The sequence below is a fragment of the Dendrobates tinctorius genome, unplaced genomic scaffold, assembly GCF_039654945.1.
Source record: "Dendrobates tinctorius isolate UK_male_01 unplaced genomic scaffold, ASM3965494v1 ptg000145l, whole genome shotgun sequence".
NCBI classification, from domain to species: Eukaryota; Metazoa; Chordata; class Amphibia; order Anura; family Dendrobatidae; genus Dendrobates; species Dendrobates tinctorius.
This window is the reverse complement of record NW_027361812.1, coordinates 7,312,459-7,336,059: the sequence shown is the minus strand read 5'-3', so window position 1 is coordinate 7,336,059 and position 23,601 is coordinate 7,312,459. Positions and strand designations below refer to the sequence as shown.

At 43.6% G+C, this 23,601-nt stretch overlaps 1 protein-coding gene across 1 annotated transcript in view; it reads right to left on the bottom strand.

The window, feature by feature from the left end:
• Window positions 1–23,601, bottom strand: part of FAIM2 (Fas apoptotic inhibitory molecule 2) — a 59,083-nt gene that overhangs the window by 7,202 nt on the left and 28,280 nt on the right. The window contains exons 3-8 of the mRNA XM_073546144.1: window positions 21,402–21,505; window positions 21,145–21,209; window positions 19,659–19,712; window positions 19,176–19,226; window positions 16,023–16,062; window positions 5–42 (exon numbers count right to left, since the gene is read on the bottom strand). Coding sequence (XP_073402245.1) covers window positions 5–42; window positions 16,023–16,062; window positions 19,176–19,226; window positions 19,659–19,712; window positions 21,145–21,209; window positions 21,402–21,505 — 352 coding nt within the window. The remainder of the gene's footprint in view (window positions 1–4; window positions 43–16,022; window positions 16,063–19,175; window positions 19,227–19,658; window positions 19,713–21,144; window positions 21,210–21,401; window positions 21,506–23,601) is intronic.

Sequence of the window (23,601 nt, the reverse complement as noted above, 5' to 3'; positions counted from 1 at the left end):
TTACCTAGATAACATCCCAGTAATGTAGGCCATGGAAAGAGTCTGCAAACAGAAATGCATCATTATAAACAATGAAATCTAAAGAAAGCTTTGGACTAATATCTGTAAATGAAAGTCAGGACATAAATGCTTTTACAAGCACCACAGACCAAAAGACCACAAGGAGTATTAATACTGACCCCATAACATCATAGAATGGAAATTTAATTTCTAACAGATGATCAGGAATGTTTTCTACAATCTCGGGTGATATGAAGATATATTCTGTACATATATACAGTGACCAGCCTAACTATAAATGAGTACACCCCAACAGATTGGTCAGAAAACCTTTACTTTCCTTTAATAATCAAAATTTTCCACAGGATACCATACTACAAGATACTCCTACAAATGTGAGCCATTGACTGCAAACAAGATTTCTTATTTTGCACACCTAAAAAAGTAATTTTCCTAACAAAGTCATCCAAAATCATGCTTCAAAAGTGAGTACACCCCAATGAAAATCTATGGAGCAAAAATAAAGTTTAGACTTCAAAATCCTAATTAACATAAAGTCAACCACAGGTAAGTGTAATTATTGATTAAACAGGTGTCCAGTAGACAGGTGACTATAAAAAGGCATAACTTAACAAAGAAAACCCTTCCTATTTCATGCTGTCAGCAATGGTACCACATGGATGAGAAATGTTACAAGACCTTAGAAAGAAAATAATTTCTTTACACAATGCATGCAGGGGTGTTGTCCATAAAGGAAGCCTCTCCTAAACCTCAAGCACAAAAAAGCCCATCTACAATTTGCCAGGGACCAAACTGAAAAATAAGAAAACTACTGGGACTCTATAATCTGGAGTGATAAGACCAAGGTAAATATTTTTTTTAACTGATGGGTTCAAAACTGTATGGTGTTGCAAAGGTGAGGAGTAGTGATGAGCGAATATGCCTGGATAACGTTATCCGAGAATGCTCGGGTGATATCCGAGTATCTTGGGCGTGCTCGAATAATATGTTGTAATATGTGATAATAATATGTAACTTAAATTATTTGTAAGGCTAAGTTTACATGTAGCGGAATTCCGGCGGAAGTTACCGCGAGAATTCCGGAATTCCATTCCGCGGGAAAATCGCATTTTAAATTCCCGCGATTTTCCCGCGGAAAAACTAGCGATTTGCAAGCGTCATTGGCTTGCAGAATGCTAGCGTTTTCCAAGCGATCTGTAGCATCGCTTGGAGAACTGATTGACAGGTTGGTCACACTCGTCAAACATAGTGTTTGACGAGTGTGACCAACTTTTCTATTGAGGCTGCCTATGCGGCATCAGTAGTAAAAAGATCTAATGTTACAAATAATAAAAAAAAGAAAAACTCGGGTTATATTCACCTTCTGACGACCCACGCTGCGTCCCCAGGCCTCCGCGATGCTCCGACAGGTCCCGTTCCCAGTGATGCATTGCGGCAATGGCCTTTGCTGACGTCGAATCTTTTATTTTAATTCTATTTTTTACAGGGATATGGTACCCAGAGCCCGGAGGACAGTCTCCTCTCCTCCGGACCGTGGGTACCATCTGCAAATGTTCTGCTTACTTTTCGCATGGTGGGCACAGCCACATGCGGAAAGTAAGCAGAACAATGCATTCCTATGTGGGCGGAATTGCCGCGATTCCGCAAATTAATGAGCATGCTGCGGATTTTTCCGCGATGCGATTCCGCTGCGGGAAAATCCGCAGCAGTAGCACAGCGTTGCGGAATCCCATAGTATTGCACGGGATGCTGTTTTTTTGCGTTTTCGCGGCAAAATCGCGTGGTAAAATCTGCAGCGAAAACGTGAAAAAACCTGAACGTGTGAACGCAGCCTAAAGAAGAGACAACACAGGAAAAAAGTATTGAACACACTTACTGAAATTTAATTACAGTTACATTTCATACAAAAACCTTTAATGGTAATGACAGCTTCAAGATGCCTCCTGTACGGAAAAACTAGTCGCATGCATTGCTCAGGTGTGATTTTGGCCCATTCTTCCACACAATCTTCGAATCCTGAAGGTTCCGTGAGCTACTTCTATGGACTCTGAGCTTTATTTCCTTCCATAAATTATCTATTGGATTCAGGTCAGGTGATTGGCTGAGCCATTCTTGCAGGTTTATTTTATTTCTCTGAAACCAATTGAGAGTTTCCTTGGCTGTGTGTTTGGGATCAATCTCTTGCTGAAATGTCCGCCTTCATTTCACTTCATTATCTTGGTAGATGGCATCAGATTTTTTTCAAGAATATCTCATTACATTTGTCTATTCATCGTTTTTTCAATCTTATGAAGTTTGCTAGTGCCATATGCTGAAAAACAGATCCACACGATGATGTTCCCACCTCTAAACTTCACAGTTGGTATGCTGTTGTTGGAGTGATATGCCTTTTGGCCTCCAAACATGGTGTGTATTATGGCATCCAAAGAGCTCAATTTTGGTCTCATCTGACCAGACTATATTCTCCCAGTATTTCACAGGCTTGTCTAAATGTTGTTGAGTAAACTTTAAATGGGTTTGAACATGCTTTTTGTTCAGCAATGGAGTCTTGCGCGGTGAACGTGCATACAGGCCATGGAGGTTGAGTGCATTACTTATTGTTTTCTTTGAAACATTTGTACCTGCTGATCCAGGTCTTTCTGTAGCTCTCCACAGGTCATCCTTAGCTCTTGGACAACACTTCTGATTCTTTTCACTCTTCTGTCTCAAATCTTGAGTGGAGCACCTGTTTGTGGCCAGTTTATAGTGAAAAGATGTTCTTTTTACTTACAGAATATGGCCCCAACAATGCTCACTGGAACCTTCAATAGTTTAAAAACTCTTCTGTAACCAATGTCATCAGTATGTTTTGCAACAAAAAGGTTGTGAAGGTCTGTAGACATTTCACTGGTTTTACCCAGAATGAGATCTTTGGTAATGAGACACCTTTTTATAGGCTATCAATTGAACCAGCTGATATTAATTTTCACTAAATGGCAGGATTGCTTTCTAATTACTAATAAATTTAAGCTAGTGTCATGACGTTCCATGCCTTTTTGCATCTCTTTCTTCACGTGTTCAAAACTTTTCCCCTGTGTCATTTCTCATTATTACACATAACTTATGGACATCAATAGTTTGATTTCTTTGCCTCTGTGAATTGGATGAGTTGTTACTGACATTTGGTGGGAATTTCATGTCAATGGCACCTTTAGAAATATAGTTACTTAGTAAATTGATGACGTGTTCAATATTTATTTCAACCGCTGTTTTTAAATATCAGGGGCGGACATATTGCCAGTGAAGGTGGTGCAACTGCACAGGGGCCCCGAAGGAGAGGGAGCCCGATCAGCTGCTAAAATGTCATTATTCATCCTTCCAAGTGAAGAGAAAGGGGCCCCGCACCTGAGTCATTAGCAGACAAAGGGGGGGTGACCACTCTGCTGCACTCATAAAAGATGTTGGATTGTAATCCTTCATCTTCTCTTGTCGATGTTGATGCTGGAGATCCACAGCACTGCAGAGAGAGAGTCGAATGGTGTGTGGGACTCTCTCTCTCCATCTGCCCGAATCACGGGTCAGGTGAGCACTGTGTGCCAAGGATCCCAGACTTCACAGCATATAGACTCCTCACGTGCCAATCTGTACAAGGTGGGTGAGAGGAGATTGCTAAGCAGGGAGATGCATTAGTGCTTAGTGGCCCAATGTAAATATTATCCATAGCCACTATAAGGGGTCTGGCAAGGGCCCTTTATAGTTACTGGCACTGCACACAGTAACAGAGGGGTCTCATCCACTGTCAGCCAATCACAGACTCTGCTTCATGAGCATTATGTATGGTGGACTGACAAAGGATGGAGAAGAAGTGTCTTCTTTATTTGCAGCTTTTCTTGTAGAAAACTTCTAAGAATTTTGTTTAACAAAATGTCATTTAATTCAGTGTATCATTCGCTGGCTTCACTTCGTCTCCTCTGCCTCTCACTGTTGGGGTCCCTCAGGGCTCAGTCCTTGGCCCCCTTCTCTTTTCTCTCTACACAGTCCCAATTGGACAGACAATCAGCAGATTTGGCTTTCAGTACCATCTTTATGCTGATGACACACAACTATACACGTCATCCCCCGATCTTACCCCTGCTGTACTACAGAACGCCAGTGACTGTCTGTCCGCATTCTCCCAAAATCATGTCCGCTCTCTATCTGAAACTCAACCTTTCCAAAATTGAACTTCTTCTGTTCTCTAAATCTGACATCTCCCTCTCTGTGAATGGCACCATAATAATGCCTAGGCAGCAGGCGCACTGTCTAGGTGTTATGTTTGACACCAATCTTTCTTTCACCTCCCATATACAATCTCTTGCCCGCTTTAGCCGCTTACACCTAAAGAACATCTCTATAATCCGTCCCTTTCTCAGGGATTTGAAGATTTCGTAGTGGGGCAAATCTCTCTCTCCACTCCGGATTTTCGAAGTGGCACTATGGCCACGAATCCACTTAAATCTGTCAGTTTTGCCTTTCGGTGTCAATGCTGGAGTTTGCAAGCTGCAGAGCAGGTGACTCTGTGCAACCCATGTCTGTGTGAAGCTAACACAGAGTCGAGGACTTTCAGTCGGCTAATGCACCCCCCAAAAGACATGGCGGTGCCATTGTTCACGACAATGGGTCTTGGGTTCTAGACTGTGTTTATAGAAACCCGACTGATCCAGAGGACAGCACTCCTATGTGTGAGTCTGAAAATAAGGACTCCATTTACGTTGAACTTTCAGTGGTGGCACAACACCAACAATATGTGTGTGTGCGTGTGTGTGTGCGCGCACATTTATGTATATATGTACTGTATTGTGAGGCAGTGACATGTGTTACATGTAGGGGTCGCTGAATGTTCCCCCCAGGATGCGCATGGAGGTGTTTTGAGGCCATGAGAGGGCATTGCAGTCACAGGTGTAGCTGAGGTTGCAATGCAGACTAAAGGGAGTATAGGTCTTAGACATGCTGGTTGTCCAAGGCAGATTTAGAGAAAACCTGCTCTGGGCTTTTGTATATTGAAATAGACTACAGATGGTAGTGTTGAAGCCTGTTTCATTCCGGGCCGAGTTTTCCATGTGGCTGAAGGCCACAGATTCTAGTTAAAAGCAATGCACTAAAGGGTTTGGGGGTGTCAGGTTTAGAGTCAGTGTCAGTCTGGTGTTTGGAGCAGTACAGAGCAGAAGGCTCTGCAGAGCTCCACCTGTGTGAGGGAACACAGGCCAGCGGAGCCAAACAGCCAAGGCAGCTGAAAAGCCTTGCACCCACAGCGTGCACAACAGTGCAGTCACCCACGGTAACTGGTCTTGGAGGTGGACTGTCTTGTGCCCGGCTGTGAACCGAAGATAGACTGTCCTGTGCCTGATTGCGGACTGGTGTGTTTAGTGACTGTAAACTGGAGGATATGGTTCCCGGCTGTGATCCGGAGAATATCATGCACTGTGTAATGCTGTGAGTAGAACATTAACAAGGTGGTGTAGTCGCCCACAGCAACCAGTCAGAGGAAGACTGGCGTGTTTAGTGACTGTAAACTGGAGGATATGGTTCCCGTCTGTAATCCGGAGGATATCATGCACTGTGTAATGCTGTGTGTAGAACATTAACAAGGTGGTGGAATCGCCCACAGCAACCAGTCAGAGGAGGACTGGTGTGATTAGTGACTGTAAACTGGAAGTTATGGTTCCCATCTGTAATCCGGAGGATATCGTGTACAGTGTAATGCTGTGAGTAGAACATTAACACGGCGGTGCCTTTGCCCATGGCAATGGTCAGAGGTGGACTGGCATGTTTAGTGACTGTAATCCAGAGGATATTTACCTGGTTGCGAACTGGAGGTGGACTATCTTGATCCCAGCTGCGATCTGGAGGTGGACTGTCCTGTTTCCCAGCTACGAACTGGAGGAAATCGTGTGCTGTGTTTTTTGAGTTGAACATTAAAGAGACATTTTGCTTTGAACTTTGCTGGGTCACTGCCTCATCACTGCACAGGGTGCTACCACTGCACTACAGTATGTATTATACCATATACACACGTATAAGCAGAGATTTTCAGCCCATTTTTTGGGGCTGAAAGTCCCCCTCTCGGCTTATACACAAGTCATATACCAGGGGTCGGCGGGGAGGGGGAGCGGGGGTGTCAGAAACCATACTCACCCACTCCTGGCACGGTCTCTGCACCCCCTGCTTCCCCCATGGTCTCGGCACCCCAGCTGTTCCTGCATTCAGCAGTCACGTGGTACCGCTCATTAAAGTCACGAATGCGCATATTCACGACTTTAATGAGCGGTACCACGTGACCGCTGAATGCAGGAACAGCTGGGGCGCCGAGACATTGGGGGAAGCAGTAGCTGAAGAGACTGTGCACCAGGAGGGGGTGAGTATGACGGGGGAGGACGGGGAGCAGAGAAATATTTACCGGTCCCCGTTCCACCACCGTGCACCGCTCTGTCTCCCGGGTCCTCTGGCTGTGACGTTCAGTGGAGGGCGCGATGACGTAGTCAGGGGGCGCCCTCTGCTGAACGTCACTGCAGAGGACCTGGGAGACAGCGGCGCGCAGCGATGGAGCGGGGATCGGTAAATATAGCCAGTGCCGGGGGCCTGAGCCAGCGGCGACACCGGCACCTGGCCCCCAGCGACGGAGAGGTATGTCATTTTTTTTTATAGCAGCAGCAGCATATGGGCGGTACTTATGTGTGGAGCATCTTGTTGGGCCACCATTAACCCTTGTGCAGCATATTATGGGGGGTATTTATGTATGGAGCATCTTATTGGGCCACCATTAACCCTTGTGCAGCATTTTATGGGGGGGATTTATCTATGGAGCATCTTCTCGGGCCACCATTAACCCTTCTGCAGCATTTTATGTTTTTTTTTTTTATCTATGGAGCATGTTCTTGGGCGACCATTAACCCTTGTGCAGCATTTTATGAGGGTATTTATCTATGGAGCATCTTTTTGGACCACCATTAATCTTTGTACAGCAACCACCCTCGGCTTATACATGAGTCAATAAGTTTTTCCGGGTTTTTGTGGAGAAATTAGGGGGGACAGCTTATACACGGGTCGGCTTATACACGAGTATATATGGTATGTATCCCATTCACTATCTACCAGAAAATAACCCTTCATCAAGCTCCACCGCACCCAATAGCACAACAAATACTGACTTGTGACAACCTCATGCAGCCTTTATCTATCCCCCACTACCTCAAGATGGCTGGACCATCATTGTAAATAAGCACCTGTACTTTGTGTCTTCCCCCAACTCATTGTAGATTGTAAGCTCTCACAAGTATTAGTTTTAACATTTTTATTTATGACTTGTGTGTGAACTGCTAGGGTATGTTCCCACGGACAGCACACGCTGCGGGTTGGAGGCTGCATACATCCACAGCGTCCAGCCTTCAGCGACCAGATGTTACAGCATAGTGGATGGGATTTTAAGAAATCCCATCTCCACTAAGCGTTCAGAGACGCCTCCAGCTTCCCTGCGGAGACGCACGTGTCCCATCTTTCCAGACCGCAGCATGTCTATTTATGTTGCAAAGACACTCAGACTCCGCAGTGTAAATTACCCATAGGATTTAATTAGATGCGGTAAAACCCACATTATCTTTACAGTCACATGCCTATTAAGTGCGTGAACGCAGCTTACTATGCATGTGAACTAATTTAAATAATGGTGTACCGTGTGCCACAGCCGGAAGTTCACGTCCACTGCAGTGGCATAATGCCACCGTTCAGCCTGACATCCAGAAGTAGCAGAGCTGGACTCATCGTGGGATAGTATGTATATCTTCTCGGCGGACAGGTATGGTATATTGTTGCTTTTTTATTTTAATTCTCTTACAGGAAATCAAGGGCTTCGGTGGAATTAGGCGATGCAGTAAGTATGGTTTAATTAAGATCTATTAGAGGAGTCTGTGTTATTATTTCAATTAAAGGACTTTATTCTGGCTGTATCTTTATTTACCATATAACTATAGGATTAGTAATGGATAGGTGTCTTATAGAAGCCTCTCCATTACTAAGCCGTGGGCTTGATGTCACCTGACAATAGAAAAGTGACATCAACCCCACAAATATTACCCCAATTACCACCACTACAGGACAAGTGGAAAGAGCGGCGTAAATTGCCAAAATTGGCACATCTTTGGATTTGCCAATTGTGGGGCGGTGGCGGGCTGCTGTTTTTAGGCTGTGTGGGCCAAAATCCATGGGAGTCACCAGCCTGAGAATACCAGGCTGCAGCTGTCTGCTTTTTCCTTTGCTGGTGAACAAAAATACGGGGACCCCACACTACTTTTTTTGGAGGGGATCCCGCTATTTTTGCTAACCATCCAAGGTAAGCAGACTGCTGCGGCCTGGTATTATCAGCCTGGTAAGGTTCATGGATATTGGATCCTTACCAGCCTGAAATACCAGTCCCAGTAGTCTGCTTTACTCTGGTTGGTTAACAAATATAGGGGGAACCCCTGCCATTTTTTTTAAACTATTATTTAATAAAACGGAGGGGACCTCTCTCTGTGCTTTCATCCACTTCCTGTGTCATGTACTTGGAGCTGTGTCACAAGATTCACCATTATTTAAATTAGTACACATGCATAGTAAGCTGCGTTCCCGCATTTAATATGCATGTTACTAGAAAGATAATGCGGTTTTACCACATCTAATGCAAGTGTATGGGTACTTTATGTAACATAACTTTCATGGTTAGGACATGGTTAATGTTCTATTTTCTCAGGGTTAATTTTGCTGGCCTCCCTTTGGATCTGGGAGGGGTATTTATACTCACTCCAGTCTACGATTCCCTGTCAGCTATACTGTTATTCTGCCTGTGTGTCTGACCCCTGGTGTGCTTGTATACTGCATTGCTTGTTTGATTCCCGGTCTTTCCCCTCACTTTGTTCTCTGTCTCACGTTTTGGTACTATAGTCTTCTCCGGTTCTGACCTCCTGGCTTGGCTATTGTTACTCCGTTACCGTTTGCCCCTATTGTACCGTCTATTGCCCGTTCTGGTTTGCTGATCTATTGCTACGTCCTGACTATCCGCTCTGTCTATCCCTTTGGTACTGTAGTGCAATCTCGAGCTTTGACCCTGGCTTCATCTGATTTACGTCCCTGTCTATGCCCCTTGGTAACTTGTCACGCAGTTACCGTTCTATGAGTTTTCCTGAGCTCCTAGCTCTGTGGAGCTTAGGCCACGCCCCCAGCAGTCACGTGCTTCAGGTCCTGTTAGTCTGAAGCACGCATCGTCACCTCTGCTGCCCCGCTCCACAGGTATCTTTGAGCACTGTTTTTGTACTCAGGACACGCGCACTGGCTCAGTGAGCAAGTGCAGTGCGGTGTTCCTGACAATAACATTACATAACATTACGTAACATAACGCTACATAATTTGACATGCTGCTCTGTGGGTGAGCTGCAGCCATTGGTGCACACATAGTGGGCATGGAATTTCTTGAAATCCCATCCACTATGCTGTAACATCTGGCAGCTGCAGGTTTCCGCAGCGTCCAACCCACAGCATTTACTGACCATGGGAATATACCTCAATATATCTGCAAAAAGGAAATCACGTTTTTTTTCCTTCCCAGAAGCCAACTTTCAATTAGCTTTATTTCAAGTGACAAAAAAACGCATGCAATTAAAAAACGCATGCAATTAAAAAACACAAGCGGAAAAAACGCATCAAAAACGTATGTAAAAAATGCAGGTGATCTGCCAGTGACCACAGATGCAGATTTGGTGCAGATTTCACCTGCATCATATCCTGAGCAAATACTGAGCCATTCCTGACCGTGGGAACATACCCTAAGGGTATGTTTCCACGGTCAGGAAACGCTGCGGGTTTGACGCTGCATACAGCCGCAAAGTCAAACCCGCAGCGTCCAGATGTTACAGCATAGTGGAGGGAATTTCAGGAAATCCCATCTCCACTATGCGTTCAAAGACGCAGGTGGCATACCTGCGTAATCGGACATGTAGCGCGTCTTTCCAGACCGCAGCATGTCTATTTACGATACAGGGATGCTCCGTCCACGCAGTGTAAATTTCCCATAAAACCGCATCTAATGATTAGTCACATGTGTAATAACTGCGTAAACACAGCTTACTACGCATGTGTACTAATTTAAATAAGGTCTTACCTCTTCCCACCGCCGGAAGTCCCCGTCCACTGCAGTTCTCGCAATAACTTAGCTTACCGCGAGAACTGCCGTGTTACTGCGAGAACTGCCATGCACATGACCGGGGGTTATCTCCGGTCACTAGGCTAGTTCTCACGGTCAGCTGATGGTGAGAACTACAGTGTAGGTGACCGCCGGAGATCTCCGGTGGTCATCTACAAGCTCTGCCATCTCTGGATGTCATGCATCCAGATGTAGCAGAGCTGGATTCGTCGTGGGACACTCGTTATTAAGGACTACATCGGACAGGAAGTATTTGTGTTTGTTTATTTTTTTTTTTCAGGAGATCTATGGTTTTGGGGAATTAGGCGTATAATAAAATGGCAAAACTGTGTGGACCTTTATTTCATTAAAATACTTTTTTTCTGGTTGTCTTTTTTTAACCCTTACATACTATAGGATTAGAAATGGATAGGTGTCTTATTGATGCTTCTATCTATCTATCTATCTATGGAAACATTCTTCAAAGAAGTATGTAAAAGAAGAGGTTGGACAAGGAAATTAAGGAAATTACAGTTTATACAAAGAAGACATGGTCTGAGGAGGCAAAATTGCAACTACAAGCATGCTTTGAATGCACGGACTGGGAGGTATTCCAGGAAACATGCTCGGGTCTGGATGAATGGGTTGATGCAGTGTCCTCATATATCCATTTTTGTGAAGACACGTTTATTCCATCCAAATCTGTCCACTTTCGGGGAAACAACAAGCCGTGGTTTACAAATAAAGTCAGGTTGATCCGTAAGAGAAAAGAGGAGGCTTATAAAGCAGGTGATATTACTGAATTCAAGAAACTTAGGAACTCGCTATCTAAAGAGATCAAGTTAGCCAAACACGAGTATGCAAAGAATCTGGAGGAAAGGTTCTCATCAAAAGATACTAGATCTGCATGGAGAGGATTAAGAGAGGTCACCAATTATAAAAGCCACCTCACTATAGTGAACCCCAGCAGAAGTCTGGCAGCAGAGTTAAATGAATTCTACTGCAGATTTGAGGCAAGCTCTACACACAGTGGCTATTCATCTCTAAGCTCCTCAGTCTGTTCATACAAAGATCATTCATTGTGCAACACCCAAGTAGTGATCTCCGAGGCAGAAGTGATACGCATCCTGAAGGGACTTAAGGTCAAAAAGGCACCTGGCCCTGATGGTGTATCTCCAATGTGTCTGAAAGTATGTGCTACCCAGCTTGCCCCTATACTGACAAATATATACAATGTGTCACTGAAAGAGGGCGTTGTACCTCAGTGTTGGAAAAATTCCACAATTATCCCTGTCCCCAAGAAAGTGGGATCCTCTGAGTTGAACGACTATAGACCAGTAGCACTCACATCTGTAGCTATGAAAGTCTTCGAAAGAATTATGATGTCCCACCTGATAAAATTCACGCAGAAGCTATGGGACCCGCTTCAGTTTGCCTATAAGGAGAATCGTTCGGCAAACGACACTGTCAATCTGGCACTGAAGTACATTTTGGATCATACAGATGAACTGCACTCATATGTCCGGATTCTTTTCATGGACTTTAGCTCAGCGTTCAATACCATTGATCCGAATTTACTTCATAAGAAAATGGTAGCTCTTGGAGTCCCTCTCAACTTATGCTTGTGGATTTATAACTTCCTGACAGCCAGGATACAGAGTGTAAAAGTTGGACCATTCACTTCAGACACCTTGGTCACAAACATCGGGGCACCTCAGGGGTGTGTTTTGTCCCCGTTACTGTTTTCTCTCTATACGAATGATTGCATCTCTTCAGCAGACTCAGTAAAAATCTTGAAATTTGCCGATGATATGACACTGATTGGTCTCATCAGGGGAAATGATGAAGACTTGTATCGGAGTGAGGTGAAAAGAATATGTGACTGGTGTAAAGCCAATAATCTTGTACTCAACACTAAAAAAACTGCTGCGATGGTTGTGGATTTTAGGAAAGATCAACATGAGATACTTCCAATCTACATCCATGACGAAGTGGTTCTTAGGGTCACAGAGACCAAATTCCTTGGTGTTATCATCTCTCATGATCTTAAATGGGGGAAAAATGTGGATGCTGTTATAAGAAAAGCACAACAGAGGATGTTCTTCCTGCGTCATCTGAAAAGCTATGGTTTGTCTAAGAATCTGCTGATCTTATTCTTTAATGCTGTCATCAGATCTGTGATTTGTTCCTCTCTGATAGTCTGGTATGGGGGAGCCACTGCGCATGACAAACTCCGCTTACAAAGGACTTTCAGAACAGCAGAGAGAATTATAGGTTCCCCCCTGCCTAAAATCCAGGATCTTTATGATAAAGAGTATTCGATCCCACGCATTGAAAATTTCATCCGATCCCTCTCACCCGGGACACTCCTCATTCCAACTACTCCCTTCAGGACGTCGCTTCAGAGTCCCCAAATGCAGCACCAACCGCCATATGAACAGCTTCTATCCACTCTCTGTTCCAACAATTACAGTGGGGCAAAAAAGTATTTAGTCAGTCAGCAATAGTGCAAGTTCCACCACTTAAAAAGATGAGAGGCGTCTGTAATTTACATCATAGGTAGACCTCAACTATGGGAGACAAACTGAGAAAAAAAATCCAGAAAATCACATTGTCTGTTTTTTTTTCATTTTATTTGCATATTATGGTGGAAAATAAGTATTTGGTCAGAAACAAGCAATCAAGATTTCTGGCTCTCACAGACCTGTAACTTCTTCTTTAAGAGTCTCCTCTTTCCTCCACTCATTACCTGTAGTAATGGCACCTGTTTAAACTTGTTATCAGTATAAAAAGACACCTGTGCACACCCTCAAACAGTCTGACTCCAAACTCCACTATGGTGAAGACCAAAGAGCTGTCAAAGGACACCAGAAACAAAATTGTAGCCCTGCACCAGGCTGGGAAGACTGAATCTGCAATAGCCAACCAGCTTGGAGTGAAGAAATCAACTGTGGGAGCAATAATTAGAAAATGGAAGACATACAAGACCACTGATAATCTCCCTCGATCTGGTGCTCCACGCAAAATCCCACCCCGTGGGGTCAAAATGATCACAAGAACGGTGAGCAAAAATCCCAGAACCACGCGGGGGGGACCTAGTGAATGAACTGCAGGGAGCTGGGACCAATATAACAAGGCCTACCATAAGTAACACACCACACCACCATGGACTCAGATCCTTCAGTGCCAGACGTGTCCCACTGCTTAAGCCTGTACATGTCCGGGCCAGTCTGAAGATTGCTAGAGAGCATTTGGATGATCCAGAGGAGTTTTGGGAGAATGTCCTATGGTCTGATGAAACCAAACTGGAACTGTTTGGTAGAAACACAACTTGTCGTGTTTGGAGGAAAAAGAATACTGAGTTGCATCCATCAAACACCATACCTACTGTAAAGCATGGTGGTGGAAACATCATGCTTTGGGGCTGTTTCTCTGCAAAGGGGCCAGGACGACTGATCCGGGTACATGAAAGAATGAATGGGGCCATGTATCGTGAGATTTTGAGTGCAAACCTCCTTCCATCAGCAAGGGCACTGATGATGAAACGTGGTTGGGTCTTTCAACATGACAATGATCCAAAGCACACCGCCAGGGCAACGAAGGAGTGGCTTCGTAAGAAGCATTTCAAGGTCCTGGAGTGGCCTAGCCAGTCTCCAGATCTCAACCCTATAGAAAACCTTTGGAGGGAGTTGAAAGTCCGTGTTGCCAAGCGAAAAGCCAAAAACATCACTGCTCTAGAGGAGATCTGCATGGAGGAATGGGCCAACATACCAACAACAGTGTGTGGCAACCTTGTGAAGACTTACAGAAAACGTTTGACCTCTGTCATTGCCAACAAAGGATATATCACAAAGTATTGAGATGAAATTTTGTTTCTGACCAAATACTTATTTTCCACCATAATATGCAAATAAAATGAAAAAAAAACAGACAATGTGATTTTCTGGATTTTTTTTTCTCAGTTTGTCTCCCATAGTTGAGGTCTACCTATGATGTAAATTACAGACGCCTCTCATCTTTTTAAGTGGTGGAACTTGCACTATTGCTGACTGACTAAATACTTTTTTGCCCCACTGTAAATCGTCATGTGTAGACTATATACTGTATCTGTCTTGTTAGATGTTACTTGTTGTATCTGTTGTTATATATTATGTTGCCTCTTTGCCACAAAGAATTCCTTGTATATATGTAATATGTACTTGGCGATAATAAATTTGATTGATTGATTGATTGAAATCACAATTCTTTTTTTTTTGTTTGTTTAATATATCTTTATTTTGCTTACAAAAAACACATACAAATCCGCATGAAAAAAACGCATCAAAAACGCAGATAACCTGCCAGTGACCTCTGATGCAGATTTCACCTGTGACAAATCCTGAGCAAATACTGAGCCAATCCTGACCATGGAAACATATCCTTTGCGGAATATGTTGGCGCTATATAAATAAAGATTATTATTATTATGTGGTTAGCAGTGGTCAACTGACAGAAGAGGAGCCATGTCTGCACACTGCAGATGTGACAGGCTCGGTGTGAATAGCAAAACAGCACAAGGGCTGTCTGATAAAGACATGACTGGCCTGGTCTATAAAACAGACCAGACTACATGCTGCAATATTTTTCACATAGACCGTTGATCCATATGAAAAATCGTATGTGTGCACTGACTCATTCAGACGACTGATTGTATATGCGGTCAGTGTGCTGACGGTGCTCAACTAACAGCACCGACACCGAATACGCAATCGTCTGTATGAGAAAGAACTGATAAAACTCATCAGGACCAAACCTAGGACATACTAAAATGTCGTGGCAGGGTAGTGGAGTCACAGGAGGCAGGGTCGCTGCTGCAGGAAGCCATCGGCGGCAGGAGTGGGGCAATGCTGTGGGCTCTAGGCTGGGAGGAGGAGGTGGTGTGAGGCAGGAGCCAATGATCTCTCGGCAGTGGGGTTCAAGAAAATGTTAGTGGTGCGTGACAGGAGCCGAGTTCCCGTTGCGCACATTGATTTTTTTGACGGTGGGCTTCAGGAAAATGGTGCAGGTTTTGGCGAATGTGCAAATTTAGACCATGGCTCAATGATCTCGATCTGTGCATGCGCTGTCTCTGAGACCATTTTAATGAAGCCCACCACTAGGAGATCAATGGCTCCTGCCTCGTACCACCGGGACATCCCTCCTTGCAGCCCAGGGCCGACAGCACCACTGGCTTCCTGCAGCAGCAACCCTGCTTCTGCCTCCTGTGATCCAGCTTCACTGCTGCCCTACCCCTCCGGTAAGTTAAATTTGGACTATATGATGGATCCCCATTTTCACATTAAAATTTTTTTTTTCTGTTTTCATCCTCTAAATTTGAGGTGTGTCTTATTGTCCGAAAAATATGGAATGCTTTTGTGCATGTGTGTACTATGTACAATAATAATGTGTAAATCGGCATGTGAAATTTTATTATATTGTGCTTAATGAAAATATGCTTGTTAATATACTTGTTAATGTACATGTTTTCATGTCGGTGTGGCTTGAGGGCGCAGACACAAGTCTTGCACAGGAGCCCTTCACTTTCAGAGATATCACCAGAGATAATACTATGGTTTACTGGACCATTCAGCCAATTACTATACAAATGGACCACGAGGATTGTTCACACTGACAGATGGTTAAACAACCACTAGATCTCTAGAGAATGTTGTAAGACCAAAAGCAGAAGTTTAGGATTGGGAACGTATTGATGAATTAAAATGTGGTTAATAATATGTTTTTTGTCTTTTTCAATATTTTTGAACATAATCAGGTCAGTTAGCCATTCAAGAAAGCTCTGATTGGTTATACTTACAAAGACGCTGAGGAGGATCAGGTTCCATGGAAAACGCCTCCTGTAAGAGAAGATGTATGCAGACGATTAGATCGTACTAGGCACTAGACAGAACTGAATTTGTCATTTAAAGGGCTATTCTCAAGTTGTCTAGTTGTCTCTTGAACAGTTTAGAGAAACAGAGTCTGCTTACAGTTTCCTTACTGCCTGGTTTCTGGCAGGGGGGCTCTCCTCCTTGAGCGACAGCTTTGCTGAATAATAGAACTCTAACATTAGTAGACCCTCTAAAGCCAGCAGTTCTGATATTCAGTCATCAGTGGTTTGTCCTAAACTGTACACTGTTGTCACTGAATTTATATAGAGGTAACAGGGCATTTGAACAACCACACAGCTGAGGAGAGCGAGAACAGAAACACAGAGTCGAAATTAAGAGACCTGCTGTGAAAGCTTGGGCTGGTGATTTATAACTGCATCTCTTCAGAAGATAAGAGTAACTGACCTATAGAAATCATTGGGCTGGAGAGAGTTGACTGGGATGTTAGAGGTTAACCACTCTCCTGGAATGTAACTACTGTCCACTTTTGCCCAGGGTCAGGAGGCTAAGCTCCATGGAAAGGAGCTGTATACTATAAAATCTCTCATTGTAGGAGAATGAAAGAAGGCAGTAAAAGCAAGTCAATTGCAAACTTGCTTATTTTCATGCTGTCTAACTAATTAAAGCAATTTTTAGAACTTGAGAATACCCCTTTAATGAAGACCTGCAAGTTCTCCAGACATGTCGGTTTTTAGTAAATGCTTCATGGAATAACAATCCTGAAGCTTCTTTTCTTAGAATTCTGTGTTGTACCATTACTGTATTCTTCCTCTTAAAGCAAACCTGTCAGCAGTTTTGGCCGATATAAGATATGGTCACTGCCTTTCAGGGCTTATCTACATGATTCTATAATGCTATAGATAAGCACCCCCCCCCCCCCGGCCTGACCTGAAAGATAAGAAAAATAAGTTTTATTATAGTCATCCGGAGTGGCGGTCTGGTGTGGTCTGGTCCGATGGGTGTCGCAGGTCCATGTCCGGCCCCTCCCATCATGTCATGAGTAAAGACCCCTTTACATTTAGCGATGCACCAGTGATCCCGACCACGATACGACCCGGTCAGGATCGCTAAATGGTCGCTAGTGAGCTGCCATACAGGCAGATCTCACTAGCGATGCAGCAGCAGTCGGCGGTCGCTCTTACCTTTCAGATGCGGCGAGGGTGACCGTCTTCCGCCTGCGTCCATGGCTCGCTCGCCAGCAGGAAGCCGACGACGAGAAATGGACCAGGCCGATCTCGCGCGATCAGCGATAGCCAGAGGGGAGCCAGGTCGGAGGTGAGTATCACATGTAGCGATATCACTAGCAATATCGCTGCTGCGTCACAAAATTGGTGACGCGCTAGCGATATCGCTACGTGTAAAGGGCCCTTAAGACTGCTTAGTGCAGTCGAAACGCGTCGACCATGAAAATTCTCTTTTGTACGCACTATATTTTCTTTTGAAAAAGAAAAAGAAAAGAAAAATCCAGTCCTGTTGAGCCAAACTCCTATTTTTTCTATTATCCTTGATGGGAGGCCAGGGTGAGGCCGGTGTCTGAGCCCCAGGTGGATGAGTATAGAGCAACTGGGTGAGCTGGAATCAAGATTTTGTTAAAGAAAACAACTTTGTTTTGGATACTTCCTGTTATCATTGACAAAAGCTGAATGATTAAGGTTTTTGCGTGTTACATTTGTTTTAGGGCGTTTCTACTGTGGAAACTCACAGTGCATATAAATTCCTTTTACCTGAGGATTTTCCTCATCTCATTCAAATCTATGGGTGAAAACTGCAGATAAAATGTTTATTTATGGCAAGAGAGTTGACTTGTTGTGGATGTCAAACCCGCACTGCAGATCAGTGTCCGCAGCATAAAAAAAGCACAATTGGCATCAGATTTCTATAAACCCCATTCACTTTGCTGAAACTGTAAGATGCTGAGTTTTTTGGGTAGCAAAGATATGCAGTGTCAAAAACTCATCATGTAAACTTCGCCTTATAACCTCATGAATAAATTAACAGCTTGTTATGATTTGAGGTCCGTGCATTTTATGGCAGTGTTCAGACAGCGCTGACGGTATCAGATTGGTTAGGGACACGCCCCCTTGGCAAAGGGAACAGTAACACCCAATTGTCAATCTAATGATAAATTTGATGGGGGAATAACAAAAACAGCACAACACAGAGTCCTAAGAAAAGATTGCTCCCATATACTCATATCATGCGGATTACAAGTATTTACTAAAGCAGACATGTCAGTAGAGCAGGCAGGTGATCTTACGGTTTACTTTGCACCTAAATTAATCACATTATTATTTAAAGTGGCTTACCACTTTAAAAATAGTTCCTATACAAAGGTCATAATGAAAAATAATAAGATCAGAAAGTAGTCACCGTCACGGGGTCTAGCACCGACACCCTGCTGTTGTTCCTGTCTCTGTGTTTTGGCTACAGTGGTGATGTCATGTGAGCGGCGCTCATCACCGCTGCAGTCAATCACTGAGCTCGGCGGCTCTTCTTATAGACAGCAAGAGTTAGGCCGGGATCACACACAGTGTAATACTGCCGAGTCTCACAGGTTAAAACCAAGCTCTGGCGCCGGCACTCCGGAGCGGAGTGTGCAGCCGCACAGCAATACATGGAGCTGCACGCTCCGCTCCGGGGTGCCGGTGCCAGAGCTTGGTTTTAACCTGCGAGACTCGGCCGTATCTCGCTGTAGTGTGACTCCGGCCTTACTGAGCTCAGGGATTGACTGCAGCGGTGATGTGCACTATTGACATGACCTCACCACAGAGGGTAGGTGACTGAGGTCTATCTGATTCTGTTATTTTATATGACTTGTCGATCGGTGACCACTTTTTCTTTTTCAAGTGGAAACCTCGCATAAGTCAGTAAGTTCACCTGCAGCACCGTGGAAACTACAGAGAGTATTCTGAAGTGGCCAACACCATAAGGTCAGTGACCTAAGGACACAATGTAGATTGAGCACCTTTCCCTTTCTTGTTGCAGTTCCCTTTGTTCCCACCTCCGCAGTCATCACTTTCTGAGCGTGGAAACATTTGAGAATAATTTAACATCCTCTGATGCCAGAAAATGAATCCTACCTTGGTCCAGTGCAGCAGGCAAGAACCAGGTATGTTGTGAAGAACACAGCACTGCAGATAAAAAACAAGAGCTTCTCAATATTCTGAATACGTTTATGGACAGACATCCATTTTTTCATGTAATTATTACTATTAGGAATACTATTATTATTATTATGGCCAAATCACATAACGCAAAAAGTGGGCAGCATCGTTTAGCCCCCCATAGTGTAGGGACCCAAAAAAGGCCAAATGAAATCAGTCCAGCTGCCAATAACCAAAAGGGCGTTTTTCTTATAGTTGATTACAAAATATCCAGCTCTAAAGAGTTTATTGTAGAACGCGGCATTAAAGATCTTTACCAAACAGTAAATTATTTCCAGTGACTTATATTTTATGTGACCATAACATGCAGTTGGGAGAGATATATGATGTCTTCGGGGCAGAGGAGCAAAACTCAATTCATGACAATCGGTGGCATTGTAACTGAGGTCTTCTACTCACTAGGAAGCCCAGTACCAGCCAGGGTTTTCTTGAACATATTCCTTCACCGGGTCACTAAAAGAGAAAAGCGGATACGATTATATATTACAATATATATTGATGCCGTGAACTTGATACCTTGGATTGTCTACATATTTTTATACTAAAAACTGATGTGTTTGAACAGTTGTATGGAAAGGGTTTTTCAACCATATGCATGTTTATTTTAGCTCAGTTTGTCTTTATTAGGCCGCGTTCACACGATCAGTATTTGGTGAGTATTTTACATCAGTATCTGAAGGCCAAAATTAGGAGTGGGACAGACAGAGGAAAAGCATAATGGTTTTCGCTTACAAATACTGATGTAAAAAACTCAAGTACTCAACATGTGCATGTGGCCTTACCCTTATTATGTTGCTAACTTTTAATTTAACCCCTTAGTGACAGAGCCAATATTTACAATTGTGACCACTGTCACTTTATGAGGTTACAGCTCTGGAACGCTTCAACGGATCCCACTGATTCTGAGACTGTTTTTTTCATGACATATTGTACTTCATGTTAGTGGTAAAATTTATTCAATATGACTTGCATTTATGGAAAAAAAAGGAAATTTGGCAAACATTTTGTAAATTTTGCAATTTTCAAAATTTTAATTTTTGTGCCCTTAAATTTAGAGAGTCATATCGCACAAAATAGTTAATAAATAACAAAAGTGCCAACCCTAACCCTAGCTCTAACCCTAGCCTCAACCGTAACCCTAGCCCAACCCTAACCCTAGCTCTAACCCTAGCCCCAACCCTAACCATAGCCCCAACCCTATCACAGTGATCAAATCAACCATTAGGAAAAATCTCCTATTGTTGCCGGGTGCCAACCGGCAGATCTCGGCATGCACATGCCATTTTCTTCCCGGAAGAAGACACTGAGCCAGAGCAGGAGGGAACGAGGGATACCGCAGGTACCATGGGGACTCGGGGGACCCCATTTTTCTCTCCTCTGATGTGCCAGATCATATCAGAGGAGAGAGAAATAAATAGGAAATCAGACTTTTTTTTGCGGTCGCCGTGAATAACGGTGATCGCAACACTGGGGACAGTAAAAACCGATCCGAATTATGTTCTCTGGGGTCACGGCTACCCCCTGTAGCCGAGACACCGGAGATTTTCCTACACTCGGGGGGGGCGCTATAACCTTATTTCTCAGTGCTGTTAAAAAGCGGCGCTGAGGAATAAGTACTCTTAACTGCCACTGTTAAAAGGCGTATCGGCAGTCTTTGAGGGGTTAACACTCTGAGTATTTGGTCAGTATATTAACCTCAGTATTCGTAAGCCAAAATCAGGAGTGGAGCAGTCAGAGGAAAAGTATAATGGAAACACGGCACCACTCCTGTATTTATCACCCACTCCTGGTTTTGACTTACAAATACTGAGGTAAAATACTGACCAAATACTGAATATGTGGACATGGCTTTATAGTTAAGATCAGTGTTCTTAAACTATCTCACCAGAAGGTAAAAAGAGCCACAATTGCCACAGTCACCAACAGCTGTAAGGACAGGATTGAATACACCTGAAACATAAGAAAACAATAGTTTACTTGACAGAGTGGACACAAGCTCATGATATCACCATTGTCACATTCTCTTCACAAGGACAATGGCCCCTGTGTTCAGGCCGCACACAGTCTTTCTCCCCCTCCGAAATATATTTTCGCCTCAACATGACATTACTTTACAGTGTACATCTCTGACCTCACACTTACCTTCCTAACAAATGACCGCCGCACTCTGTCGTCCTCCCAGCTCATCGAGGTCAGCATTTCGGTGTCCCCAGGATAAGCTCCGCTGCCGTAGCCTGGACTGCTGCCTGTATGAGAAGTGCCAGTTTACTACCCAATGTCGCACTGACCAAGCATCTAAGTGCCTATGTCTGCCAGGCCACAGTGTTACAGAACTAAATCAAATTCCTTCTTCTATTGTCTGTATGTCACAAATCCTTCCGCATACACCATGGGCAAAATATTGACACCAATATCATCATTTTAGTAATATACTGCAATACACTAAGCCCTAAAATCATATAAAAATAGAAGTATAACACATACGGTAGTAATACGGTTCAGTGGCACATGAGTATTGTCCATATAAAGGGCAAAAACAATGACAAAGTAAGAAAATAATATGTCAAGATGAATATACATCAGCGAGTAGAGGAAAAATCAGATCTAAAGAACCCACAACACATCTAGGCAATGATCCAGCATTCTGTACACCAGCCTTGATGAAGAGTAAGACACGCCAAATTTGTTAAAAGGTATGGACCCCTGAATGTTTTTGGCGCATCTTACAACTACCATGCGCCTCGGCCAGAAACGTTTCTCCCGCCAGAGACTGGCTTACATTTCTGACTCGGTTTATATGTCACTCTTGTGCTGTTGGTGACTATGAATTTGTTGGATGTGCCTCGTCATGTCCCATGACACCCAGCTGTGTCCACTTTGGCATAGTTGACGTAAATAGTCACGACTTTTATGGACAACCTCAAGGATTTGGGAGAAACTCCTTGATGAATCAGGGCATTATTACCAACAAGACTAAAGGCCCCGTCACACACAGCGTGATCGCTGATTTTGTAACGCCACAGCGATCTCGCCAGCGACATCGCTGTGTGTGACATGTATCAGCGACCGGCCCCCCTGCCTGGTATCGCTGATCGCGCTTCATCGTCCTGGGCCGTTTTTTGATCGTTGGTCTCCCGCTGGCCAGCGTGCATCGCTGCGTGTGGCAGCGAAAGACCAGCGATCAGCGACACTGGTTTCCAATGTAAACAGCTGGTTTCCAGGGTAAAGAGTGGGCTCTTAAGTTACCCGCTGTTTACATTGGAAACCAGCTTGCTCGCTGGTCCTGATCGCTGGAGGGGCTGTCTATGTGACAGCGCACTAGCGATCAGCCTAACAATGTCCCAGCGATCCCATCCATGTTGGATCGTTGGTGGGATCGCTGGGACATTGTTATGTGTAACGGGGCCTTAAGTCTTTATGATCTGAACCCAAAGTGTAAATGGCTTCCCCCTCAGATCCAGACATGCGTTTAGTCATCAGCTTTCTCAAGTGGTAATATTCGGGTGTATTCTGTACACTTATTTAGCCTCTTCCAGACATGTGACACATTGTAAGTCCCAGTTTGGATGTGAGAGTGTGCGGCGGCCTCAGAAGATCATTTTTTATACTGCAATACTGTAGAATTACTCATAGGGTAAGCGATCAAAAAATGTTTGAAAGCACAATGGTGGAAGAAAGTCGAGGTTCCTAAGTTTTCGGATGTACTTGATAAAATAGGCCAACATAGTGATTTAGAACTCAGATTTGCGATTAACAACAATCACATCCACAAATATACAAAAAAATGGAAGACTTGGAACAACAAATTCCATATCAAATAGACCTATTAAGAGGTATTATATTTTGAGGCCTAAACATGGCCGTTGTAGTACCGGGATGTCGTATCTCCTTCCAAGAATGTTACCCCATAATAAGGATTGTCGATTTTCTTTTCCTTTTTTGTTGTTATTTGCTATATGCTATTTAATGCCTATTTATGAGTTCTCTAGTTTTAAATTTTTTCCGTACCTGTACAAGGTTCTTTACTTCCCATTCCCTTTCCTCCCTTCCTACTTTCCTTCCCTTACCCTGTTTAATGACTGAAAACCAATAAAATTATTTGAAAAGAAAAAAATGTTTGAAAACAGAAGAAGTAATAAAATAAAAAAATAAATTAATTAATCTGATATTGCTCCATGTATAAAAGTCTGACCTAAAATTAATTGACCCTTCATCCAATTTTAATGTGGATACCCTCAAATGAAAGCTGAAAGTCTGAACTTCAACTGTATCTGAATTGTTTTGTTTAAAATTCATTGTGGTAATGTCTAGAAGCAAAATTAGAAAAATGTTGTCTCTGTCC